The following is a 12,594-nucleotide window of genomic DNA, read 5'->3' on the forward strand; positions in this document are numbered from 1 at the left end:
CATGCCTGGAGGGAATCCCAAGGAAGTTTTTTTATTTTACTGGAATGATAAAGTTGTTATGGCTGCGACTGTGAAGGATTTGGTCAGCGTCCCAGCACGGCGGGCTGTGTTACTTCATAAAAGTGTCAGCCCAGCCCTTTCCATAGGGAACGGAGACTTGCTGAGCTCTATTTACTCCACTTCACACAGAAGGAAGGAATCAGCTGGAGATGACTGATTTTATATAAATTTGGTGACCGTGAAGCACCAAAAATTGAGATTTTGAAGGCAGGAAAATGCCGGGCCAAATCCTTTGATGAAATTCCAGGGCTGAGTGTACCCCATCAAGACTGCAACAGCAATGCCGCTACCAAAATCTGGCGAACCATCTGGTCCCCTACTTGAAATGCCTCCTCAAAACCCACCTCTGCAGTGATGCCCACTAGAAATGCACCAACCAATCATGGCTCCGGGGGCAGACAGGGAAAGCTGAGAGTTGTTATTGGTTTTGCAGTAGGACTTGGTGCCCAGTCAAGGATCAGAGCTGCAAAGACACTCACTGCCCCAGGGACCTGTGAATCTAGGTGAGTGCCAAGATGCAAGGCATAGATAAAACAGCAAATGGGATGTGTGGAGGGGAAGAAGATGGCTTTGTGCCACAAGCACACCTCTCTGCTCAGTTGCTTTTTTTAATACAAACTATAATTCAAAAATGCAAATGTGTATGGAAATGTTACCCCTCTTCCCCACCCTCCATCTCTCACTTGCCTTCTTACATTGCAGTCTCCTTGGGGTAGGGACTGTGTCTTCCTAGGGCTTAGTATAAAGAGTCCTGGATCCTGACTGGGGTCTCGAGGCACCATTGCAATGAAAGAGATGAAGGCTTTTTGATTTCTACGAGGAGAAAGCTCACTGGGTTTTGGGGGTGTAGCAGCACCATTAGAGAAATTAACACAACATCCTGGATACCTTTGGATTTGCTATGGCTTTAAGTGGTAGGAGACCAACCTTGTGTTTGCAAGGAGTTTTTTTCACGTTGACCGAGTTAGAAATAGGAGGAGAGGAATGCAATTAAGTGAATGAAAATGTAGAATGAATATCAGGACAGTTAGTCCCCTCTGAGTGTGGAAATTTTGGTGGAATCTCAGCGCCTGGGACGCTGAAAACAAGACTGAACATGGCATTGAAGCGTTCAGAATGATGGGCGGAAGGAACAGTCCTCCAGCAGGGGGATGAACTGAATAAACTGATAGGTGAGTTCCATCATTAATTTCCTTTGCATCTCACAGGCAGTTTAAATCCAGGCCTGCAGAGTTTATGAATTACTGTGACACCCAGCTGCTGCGACCCCTCAAGCCATTTGCATCCCTCAGATTCATTCTGAAAGCTCCGGGGTCTCTTCAATCAACACTTCTCTGGCATAGGCAGATCTTAATGGTTTGACGTGGTATTTCGAGGGGCCCAGTAGACATAATCAAGAAAAATACCAGTGTGTGTGGGTACTCTTCTGAATGCATTTCACACGCTGTGCAAATATCACGTGGACTTGCTCCCCTGGGAAGACAAGAAGCTGCTATGAAAATCATACTGTAGGATTGGTGCCCTGAGTGCTCCCATACAGTGGAGTAGCACTTACTGACAATGAACTGCCCTTTCATCTCACTATGTTGCAGCATGTTAGAAATCACGCTGGTGCTAGTTATAGAAAAAGAACCAGAGACTTTAAGGGGAGGGAACAACAACTGGCATTCAATTTCCTCTGAAGATTAGGCCCCAAGGAAGCAAATTACCTATTTCTGCCTTCAATCACTTTTCCAAGTATGTCTCAATCACCCAGGATTATTGACCAAAATGAACTGAGAAAAGCTGTAGTCCCAATACTTCATAATTCTTCTTTTTGTGTTAAAAGAAGAAAAAAAATTAAAACGTTTTTGCGTTTTGAAAAAATCAGGATGTTTGTCTTTCTTTAGCTATTATAAAAACATTGTCTCCTGGCACATGAGTTCTCATGCATTAAACATAGCAGTGTCACGTCAGTACTAGAAAGAGGAAATGCCAAAGGAAGCCTGTCTGTAGCAGGAGAAACAAGGGGGAAGTTCAGTCGGTGGTGTTCTTACCTCTGAAGCAGTGCTAAGCCAGGCCTCTGAATGACGCTAGGGGAACACTGATACAGGAGCTACCACCTTTTGGAGGCGATCCAGACTGCTGCTGCCATAAGAAATCCCATGGTATTTTTTACAATAATATTTGTGTTAATCCGTCTGAGTAGGGCCATGACTATGCGTCTAATACACTCAGCCCTTCTACAGTTTCAGCTGTGGTGTGAATTGGGGCGTTCTTTTTCTTCCCTTCCTTTCCTACGCTGTTGGGTGGTGGTATCATTCGTTGTTCCTAGCTGCTGCGGTTCTGCCCACAATACCACATTTGTCGATGTGTTTTCATAAAACAGGTGCTAGGTTCTGACTGGATCCATGGAAGGAGAGTGGGATCAAACATGGATACACAGTAGCTTCCTCTTCGCTGCAGAAGACAAGTATGGTCATGCCAAACTCCATTTCTTGACAGCTGAACTAAAACAATGAGCACATGTATATGTGGACAGAGAGGATCGGCTTTTCAAAAGCTCTCAGCATTGAATTAACTCTGCTGACATTGAAGTCAGTAGTAAAACTCCTACTGACTTTAAAGGAAGTGGAGTTAAGTCAATGACAACCTCCTTTGAAATCCAAGCCAGAGTGTGCTACTGACTGAACATGGCATTAGTATTTCTAAAAACAATTCCAGAAGAATCAGCCAATGTCAGTGTCAAATGGTAGGATGAGCCAAGTCAGAGAAAGCAGCAATGGGCAGGAAGGTGCATGCGGCAGGAGACAATCTCTTTAGAATCATAGAATATCAGGGTTGGAAGGGACCTCAGGAGGTATCTAGTCCAACCCCCCGCTCAAAGCAGGACCAATTTCCAACTAAATCATCTCAGCCAGGACTTTGTCAAGCCTGACCTTAAAAACCTCAGATTCTGTCATCTAAAGGTGCAAAAAAAAAAAAAAAAAAAAAGATTAGGGATGAAGGGACCAATACAGATCATAGAATCATAGAATATCAGGGTTGGAAGGGACCTCAGGAGGTCATCTAGTCCAACCCCCTGCTCAAAGCAGGACCAATTCCCAACTAAATCATCCCAGCCAGGGCTTTGTCAAGCTGGGCCTTAAAAACCTCCAAGGAAGGAGATTCCACCACCTCCCTAGGTAACCCATTCCAGTGCTTCACCACCCTCCTAGTGAAAAAGTTTTTCCTAATATCCAACCTAAACCTCCTCCACTGCAACTTGAGACCATAACTCCTTGTTCTGTCATCAGGTACCACTGAGAACAGTCTAGATCCATCCTCTTTGGAACCCCCTTTCAGGTAATTGAAAGCATCTATCAAATCCCCCCTCATTCTTCTCTTCTGCAGACTAAACAATCCCAGTTCCCTCAGCCTCTCCTCATAAGTCATGTGCTCCAGTCCCCTAATCATTTTTGTTGCCTTCTGCTGGACTCTTTCCAATTTTTCCACATCCTTCTTGTAGTGTGGGGCCCAAAACTGGACATAGTACTCCAGGTGAGGCCTCACCAATGTCGAATAGAAGGGAATGATCACGACCCTCGATCTGCTGGCAATGCCCCTACTTATACAGCTCAAAATGCCATTAGCCTTCTTGACAACACGGGCACACAGTTGACTCATATCCAGCTTCTCGTCCACTGTGACCCCTAGGTCCTTTTCTGCAGAACTGCTTCCTAGCCATTCGGTCCCTAGTCTGTAACAGTGAATGGGATTCTTCCATCCTAAGTGCAGGACTCTGCACTTGTCCTTGTTGAACCTCATCAGGTTTCTTTTGGCCCAATCCTCTAATTTGTCTAGGTCCCTCTGTATCCTATCCCTACCCTCTAGCGTATCTACCACTCCTCCCAGTTTAGTGTAATTTGCAAAGTTGCTGAGGGTGCAGTCCGCACCGTCCTTCAGATCATTAATGAAGATATTGAACAAACTAAGCAAAGAAACAAAAGGGAAAAAGAGAGAGAAAGAAAACCCAAACACAAAAGGTGACCAGGAAGCTGGACTTTACCCTTACTGTACTGGGAGCTGGTCATACATCCTGCACTAACCTGCAGTTGTCTTTTGAAAGATTTTGGAATGACATTATGTCTTCCAGATGTCTGTAGCACATTTAAGATCATTGTGGTTGTAATAGCTGGGCAATAAAAATCAAGAGCAAATTAGCATTTGTAAATGTGATATGTCATGTGTATTTGCAAATGCAATTTACACTACATGAAAAGACCACTTGCATCCTCCAAATCATGAATTGCTCTAATCACAAATTACATGTAATTCACATAATTGTGCAAATTAATGATCCCAGCTCTACCTTACTACACAACTGCAGAGACAGACAGTAGAATTTCAATATGAGGCGCTTGCTTCACTACTCAGCAAGATGGGGATTTATTTTAAGGATTTCTATTTATGAAGAGAATTGAATGACACCTGAAGCAAGCGGGTACCGCTGAGAGAGAGTAGCATCGCACATGTTAGTCTGGAGTCATATTTCATGGCACTAGAACCAAGAGAAAGGAGGTTTTTAGTGTAAAATAGAAACCGAATGCCTCAGGAGCCACATACATTTTAAACGGCCAAGTTACAATGTATTCCATGGGTGGAAACGCTCTGGGAGTAAAATGTAAATAACCGTTGTTGTGCAGCAAAGGGGAAAGACCGATCGGTGAAATGACTTCTGGCTGTCAGTGCGATCTGGTGTCATTATGGTCTTCTTCAATTCTTCCCAGTGGGACGAGAGCAAAGCCCAATGTGCAGAGGCCCAGAAGTCCCAGCAGGCGCTGTCTCTGGAGCTGGAGAACCTGCACGTGGAGCTGGAGACGATCAGCAGGAACAAGAACCTGGTACGTGCCCTGAATAACAGACATGATTGAAACTGCTTATTACCCACCCAGCCCCCCAGGGCACTGTGGTGCTTTGTGGATAGTTTTACATGTTTTATGGACTTTATTATTTAGACTCTGATACTCTCAGGGCTGGGACTTGCCAATGTTGTTTGCTTGTAAATTACTTTAAATTGTCCAACCTTTCAGGGGGAACCCAGCCCAGGGGCCTTTACTGTCTCCAGGGACATGTAAAAGTGGCGCTAATTATCCAGAACACACAACATACCCTAAGCTGTCTGCAGAGATGTGGTGAACACCAATAAAGCCTTGTTTGCCTCTCCCTGCCAACATTAGAAGCGCACGGACTTTCAAAATTTGAGTGGAAATGGAAAAGGCCTTTAGTGAAGTGCCACCACTGAACACAGCACATCTGCCTGCGAGGCAGAGAATTACAGCACTAAAACCCCACCACTACCACTGGCAGTTCTTGGAACTTGTCAGCCCCTTACTGTAATCTCTGAGTGAGCAGCACCCTGGTTGTCCTCCGCAGGTTGATGAGCACCTATATCAGCTGCAACACGAGAAAGCTGATCTCCTGAAACGCATTGATGAGGACCAGGAGGATCTGAATGAACTTATGACAAAGCACAAGGCTCTGATTGCACAGGTAAAGAGTGTGATGAGGAGGAAATACACACAGGCACATGGGGTGAAAAAGGGATTGCCAGAAAGATATCCAGAGGGCATCCTGGCTTCACACCACAGGGGAGGGTTAGAAAGATAACATGTAACCTGCTGGAATCGCATAGACATATTGCTAATACTTTTTAAACAATTAATTCTAATAATTCTAATGAGCAGTTTGAACATGCATACTCGGACACACGCACACGGAGAATCATTCCAATATGGTTTGCACCAGCTAGTTTATTACTCTCCTGAAATCATTGTTTTTAATAGAAATGGCAGCTAGGGATCATTTATCAAGTGTTAAACCTTGGATGTCTACGCAAGTAATCAAAGTAACACCTCAAATCCATCCCAAAAGTTGCTACTTAGAAGAACAAACTGGCTCAGAGTTTGTTGGTCATGAATTTATTACTTTTTTCCCAAGAAAAATGTCAACCAAAATGAAAAAAATTCAGGTTTCCATTGAAAACCTCAACACTGATTTTTTTTCTCCAGTTTTCAGTAGCCAAACTGCAAAGTTGTTTAAAACTGAAAAAGTTTAAAACTGAAAAGGTGGTTTTCCATTTTCATTGGAAATTGTATGATTTTCACTGAAAAATTTTCTTGGAAAAATTTCCATATAAAAAAAATTGCAGAAAAAAAGTTTCAAAGAAAAATGTTGACAAGCTGAGTTTGGAGGTCCTTTGTGAGGTCCTCAGCCTTTGACCAGGGAGAGATTGGAAGAGGACACTGATGTGTTGAGGGTACTGGCTATGTGCCGGGAGTGTGTATGGATTTTATTTGAATAGCTTAAACATATTGTGACAGCACTAGAGATCTGACCTGTCTCAGCGTAGAAAAGTTCAGAGACTTCAAAGGTACAGTAGGGGTCCCATTTGGCCAGAGGTCCAGTATTTTCCAGAAATTTCCTGGACCGTGAAAGGTCCATAGTAGCTTTGCGAGAGGAACAAGACTAAGGACTTACAGAATCAGCATTTGGGGATGACCCTGGTGATGTCATGGCTGATCAGCTCTGCAAAGAGTTGTCCCCAGAAGCTGAGAAATCAGGTGAGGTCAGTAGATTTATGCTTGCTTCATTCAGGACAGGAGCAGCTGCCCGTTCAGATGTACTAAAAATTGCCTTTCCCTTGCCAGTCTTCAAAACAGAACTTCCTTGTGCATGTCCAGTTCTGCTCCAGGTTCTTTGTTTTGTCGCTATTGCTGGGGTTTCTGTTTTCACAGTCTGCAGTGGACATTACTCAGATTCGAGAGCTACAGACGCAGCTGGAGGAAGTGAAGAAAGAAAAACAAAGTCTTCAAGAGAAAGTAAGTCCTCCCCCTTCCCCTTAAGGCTTGAAATATCTGGCAATAAGGTAGATCTGCCCAGTCACTAACTCAGACCTGGAGCAGACAGGCAATGAAGGGCTTCAAGAATCACTCTGTCCTTTGGCATCTCATTGCCAATCACAGGACTTAGTGAGTATCAGAGGATAGCCGTGTTAGTCTGTATCCACAAAAACTTAGTGAGATATTCAGATCCCCTGGAATACTCCCATACGGAGGCATGTATAAGAATCCACTGAAGTTCTGAGTGTCAGTACTGAAATATAGGCTCTTTGGTGAGCTCATGTCCTTGGGGTGAATTCAAGTGAAATGTTTACTCGCTTATTGTCAGGAAATATCTCCTCTGTACAATACCATGGTCCCACTCCTCTAAGAGCAATAAAACAAGCTCACATGTAAAAGCCTCCTTTTAACTGCTGTAAACACTGCTTAGTATCGACTTTCCTCAGGGCAAAGCTGGGAAACTGGGTCAAACTGCATGTTCAGGACGTCTATGGAAACCTGCAGGTGAACTTTCCTTGGGACTGGGGAAAACTCACACTTAAAAGGTTCTTTGACAGCTGGAGAATTTACTGCTCATTCTCTTCGCTGTTGCAATTTCTTGCATTGTGATGTTCTCGCTGCAAGACCACAAGCCAGCATCGTGCTGTGCACCACACCACGGACAGAGGGAATATACCTCCTTCCACAACCTGAGTTGGGGACTGTTCTTCCTTGTTCATGGCACCATGGCTCCAGGCCTGTACAGTGTGTCTTTAATATTAAGCACTCGAGAAGTGCCATTGACCAAGTGTTTTGCTATCCCAGGCACCAGCAGTTGGACTCACTCACCATACGACAGAGTGGAGGTTTTGAAAGACAGTTTGGAGAAAATAAGAAATATTTCCCATCTGGGCCAAAAATACATTTTGAACCAAACTTTTACTGAGGTTTGAAAAGGGCTGATTAGTTTTTCCCCTCATTGTTTCTGAGCCTTGGTCTAATCTTCTTTCCAAAGCTGCCCCTGGAGTTCCAGGGGCCAGCCAAAATCCCGCCCTGGGACAAAGTGCACAATTTCACACATAAACCGTCCTCGAAAGATTTGAGAGGAAACCCCCCCCACACCCAACTGGGTGAAAAATTGCCAACATTTTTCTGTTTGTAAAACCAGAGAATGCAATGAATTGTTTGCACAATCTTCACACAAACAATACCACAGGAAGCTTGGGAGTATCGCTGCCACCTCCGAGGTACAAAAAAGCGGGACATCAGCGATAATCCTGAGCCCATAAAACTGGACAGCTGGCAGTGTGTAGTGAGCGCCTTACAGATTTCCCAGGTCAGTTACCTCAAAAAAGTGATGTTCCTGGGAAAACCTGGACAGGTGCCAACCCTCCTGGGGCGGCAGTATCTTCTGTACAGCACAGCACTTCCAGCGTGTTTTGAGACGGGACTGTTGAAATCTCTCTATCCCCAGTGGATTTGGTGCAGCCATGAGAAGTCTGCAGGGTAGACAATAGCGCAGAGCGGGATTAATAAAAGAGGGCTGAAAGGGGCTGAGGAGTGTTTGAGCTGGTTCTGAAGTTTCCAACCAAAAGCCTGACGAATCATGACCCCTGTCTTTCCCCCACCCTCTTCTCTAAAACAGCTGCAGGTGGCTCAGGCCCGGATTGCTTACGTGGAGCAGTCGATGGTCGAACGCTCAATCGTCAGTCGACAGGAAGCGCTGATCTGCGATCTGGAAAACAAGCTGGAGTTTCAGAGTGTGCAGATCAAGCGGTTCGAGGTACGGCGTATTTCTTAGCCTCTTATTTGCCTCTAACACACAAAGGGAAAATCCCTGTGAAAAAAGTGGTTGCCTTTGGGACAGGCTTGTGCATTGGCAGTGCCCCCTCCCATCCCTCTCCTGCAATGTCAACCATCCTGTCCAGGTGATAAATTGGCCTGAATCATGGGTGCTCCAAGGCAATGCAGCTACTTCTGGTGTGGAGGGAAGAGACCAAGTGGCTCACAGCGCATTGCAAAACAGTAGGACAAGAGGCTCTGGAAACCAGAGCAGACTCCTAGCCTTATGAAAATTACCCTGGGATCTTTCCTACCCAGAGCAGAGAGCAGCTTGTGTGGTCACATCTGTAATGCCCCCAAAGCATGGAACTCTTTGCATTGCCCTTGGATGGGTGAGAGGCCGAGTCAGCTCAAGCCTTCTCTTCTGGAATCTGGGGCTCTGACCAGTCTGTGTATTTCATACCAGGGAGGTTAATTATTCCTGCTTTATTTTATTGCTGTATTTACTGCAAGCCAGCAGCGTGCTCAGTGCTAGACAAGCATGGAAGGAGATACGGCCCCTGCCTCAAGGCGTATAGCAATATATTTATTTACGACTCAGCACATTGATCAAAGTGCCTTTCAGTCAGTGTCACAGGGCTGCGTGGCATAGTCCAAAATCCAGCCCATTAAAATCAGTCAAGGCATGGTAGGTCCATCAGTGTACACATCGAACAACCTAGGCGCTTCAACCCTGGCCTATAGTCGTTTATGCTCATTTCCGTTCATGTCATGAGATAAAATATAAATACCCATCCCCACCCCCACTTACATGTGAGTAATTGAGGGGAGGCCAAGAACATGTAGTGGGGTCACTTCACAATGATGGCGACATAGACAGCCCTGAGCAGCTGGGCCCGGCCCCGCAGGAGAGCTGTCTCTAAAGGAAAGGCATTTCAGAGTTACCCAGGCTGCACTAGTGGCTCTTGATTTCCCTCATGCTGTTTAACCCTTTGTGTCTGTGACCCCCAAAGCTCATTCTCTGGCAGCCTCCTGTGAGGTCATTGCCATTCTGTGGGTGCCCTGGGTGCGGCTCACCTCCCATCCCCTCCTCTTTGATCCCATCCGTCCTCTGACACCTAAGCTGAGATACAGACACCAAGAGGCCTTGGGAAATGACAGGCCACTTCCATATCGGAGCCTCTCTGCTCACGTTGCCACAAGCCTGGCTTTCATCCTTCCTTCAGTTCCTGCCTATCTAATCCGGAGTAGCAGAGCCCATCCGCTGCTCTGTGGTGAGATGTAGCTAGGACAGGCTCTGTGACCTGGACTCCACTGAGAGTTCCTGGAGTGACTCTGCAGAGATCAGGCCTTCCATCATTGTGCGTTTGCCAGTTCTGCTGCGCAGTGCCAGCTTTCAGTTAGACCTGTCGAGGATGCTGTGATTGATCCTGGAGCTGAAGGCTGGGAGTGCTAAAGTGAGCTGTTGTTTTAAATGAAGGATAGCTGAGAGATCAAAATATTTGTACAGTACCATGTGTTTGTCTCAGTCTGGTGAGTTCTAATGTGTCTGCTTTAAACATGGGGAAAGGGAAATATACCAGCAGGATGGGAAAGGAGAGAGGAAATGTAATGCAATGCGGCGCTTGCCTCACAAATTGTTTCCCTGCTCTAGGCGATGGGTAATGAATGATGGGGACACTGAAGGGCCACTGTGTGCCGCTACTGCATTGTGATTGGAGCACTGCCGAAGCTCTCAGGGGCCTTAAAACTGACCCCAATAAGTGCAATGGGTTATACCAGGGGTAGGCACCCTATGGCACGGGTGCCGAAGGCGGCACGCGAGCTGATTTTCAGTGGCACTCACACTGCCCGGGTCCTGGCCACCAGTCCGGGGGGCTCTGCATTTTAATTGAATTTTAAATGAAGCTTCTTAAACATTTTAAAAACCTTATTTACTTTAGATACAACAATAGTTTAGTTATAGATTATAAACCTCTAGAAAGAGACCGTCTAAAAACGTTAAACTGTATGACCGGCACGCGAAACCTTAAATCAGAGTGAACAAATGAAGACTCAGCCCACCCCTTCTGAAAGGTTGCCAACCTCTGGGCTATACAATGAAATTAAAGAGCCATCATTTTAAAGCCAACCAAAGGAAACAGTGCTTTGTGGAGTTCACAGTCAGCCTGTATGGAATTCATTGCATCACAGGATCACTAGACAAACACGAGCTGCTTAATATCAGGACCATTATGAGCATTTGTGGCAATGTTTGATACAATAATAAGTATATATAAACTTCATGCTTCAAGGCATCAGCTGACCTTCTGTAGGGGTCAGGAAGGGAGAGCATTCCTACAAGTACATCACTATAAAAGAGTAAAGAATGGGGAAAAAACTCTTTGTAATCTTTTATTTCAGAAAACCCCTTTGCCTTTTGTCCCCCTCCCTATCACTCCAGATGCTTGTCCTTCGGTTGCGAGACAGTGTAATAAAGATGGGTGAGGAGTTGGAGAAGGCCTCAGAGTCGGAGGCTCGAGAGAAGGAGAACACCAAGTATTACCAGATGCGTATGGAGGAGATGAAAGCAGATATGAATGAGCTGGTGCAGAGAGAATTGGAAGCCAGTCACAGGCGTATGGAGCTGGTAAGAAGAGGAGTGGGCTATCATTTAAGAGAGGGTATTTCCTTGTGTCAGATGCCAATGGACTCTCCTAGGCTGGGGTGCTGGGAAGGGCGCATTGTGGCATCAGTACCTCTTTACGCCTCATGGATATGACCCGTTTTTTTTCAGATAATCAAGTCTGGTTACCACTTGCCCAGCTCTGCATTGTTCCGAGATCTCCATCACTCGGGTGCTTAGATACTTGACTGGATTTATTCTGGAGCTGTGTTGCCTTTTAGTGGTTCGTTAGAACATAATTGCCAGATGCGTGGACAGTCTGGTGCATGGGAAGCAGAGACATGCATGAGCTGCCACGGCAGATGCAGGTTTAATTCATCCTGCCCTATGTCTTGGGGCCTTCTAGATATAAACCAATTTCTATCCAGCAGCCTTTCTCGTGGGTGCTGCTCTGCTGTGCTATGAAATCTAGTAGTTGGCGCATATCATAACAACATACACCGGAGGATGCTGTGATGCTGGAAAATAAATTGTGTCCTGAGTTGTGCTAACTAATTGGCCTAGCCTAGCCAGTTTGCTCTCAGTCCCAGCATGCTGGGAGGGTCCTGTAGAGTTTGCAATGCCCATTGCTGTCTGTCGCACACCATTGTTTCTTTGGAAGCCTCCCAATAACCTGCAGATTGGCCCAAGGGTCCCAGCACAACAGGTAATTTTCTGCTTGATGTTCTATGTGCTCGATATTTCGAGATAGGTCTAACCAATTTATTGTTAGAGTTGGCCCTCAAGCAGGGTAAGTAATGTTTTACGGGCCACTTCCTCCCACTGCTTGTCCTGGATTTCTCTAATGTCAGCCACATCAGGTTTGGTTTTGACAAGCGGAGCGCTGCGAGCAATCAGCGCAGCTCTCTGGCGGTGCGGTATATTGCTTTCCCTCCCCTCTCATGCCCAAATCATTTAACTGAGCCTGTTATTCTGGCGCTCTAGCATCCCACTCTTCACGTAGCCTTGGCCAGTGCAGCTAAGCAGTCCCTGTAGTGATTGGCTTTATCAAATAAAGGAATTGCTTTGCTTCCTCAGCTCCAACAAATACTGAGAACTTTAGCCAGACCAGTGCTGGTTGGGAATTTTCCAACACAGAGTTTTTTCAGACAATGCCGATTTGTCAAACCCAAAACGTTTTGTGGAAATGTCCAGTTTTGATGAACTTTCATTGACTGGCAGGCAGGATTCCAGGTGGGCTACCAGGTTCTGCAGCTCCAGAGCATCCCTGCTGTGAGACTGGGGCCTGCTGGCCTGAGAGTCTGCAAG

The 12,594-nt window shown here is 45.7% G+C and overlaps 1 protein-coding gene across 5 annotated transcripts in view; it reads left to right on the top strand.

The window, feature by feature from the left end:
* Positions 1-12,594, top strand: part of MYO18B (myosin XVIIIB) — a 203,156-nt gene that overhangs the window by 134,162 nt on the left and 56,400 nt on the right. For all 5 annotated transcript variants that reach the window (XM_054006610.1, XM_054006612.1, XM_054006608.1 and 2 more), the window contains 5 exons: positions 4,809-4,922; positions 5,455-5,571; positions 6,816-6,899; positions 8,545-8,682; positions 11,125-11,310. In XM_054006610.1, the coding sequence (XP_053862585.1) occupies positions 4,809-4,922; positions 5,455-5,571; positions 6,816-6,899; positions 8,545-8,682; positions 11,125-11,310 (639 nt within the window). The remainder of the gene's footprint in view (positions 1-4,808; positions 4,923-5,454; positions 5,572-6,815; positions 6,900-8,544; positions 8,683-11,124; positions 11,311-12,594) is intronic.

This window comes from Malaclemys terrapin, chromosome 16 (genome assembly GCF_027887155.1).
Source record: "Malaclemys terrapin pileata isolate rMalTer1 chromosome 16, rMalTer1.hap1, whole genome shotgun sequence".
Taxonomy (NCBI): Eukaryota; Metazoa; Chordata; order Testudines; family Emydidae; genus Malaclemys; species Malaclemys terrapin.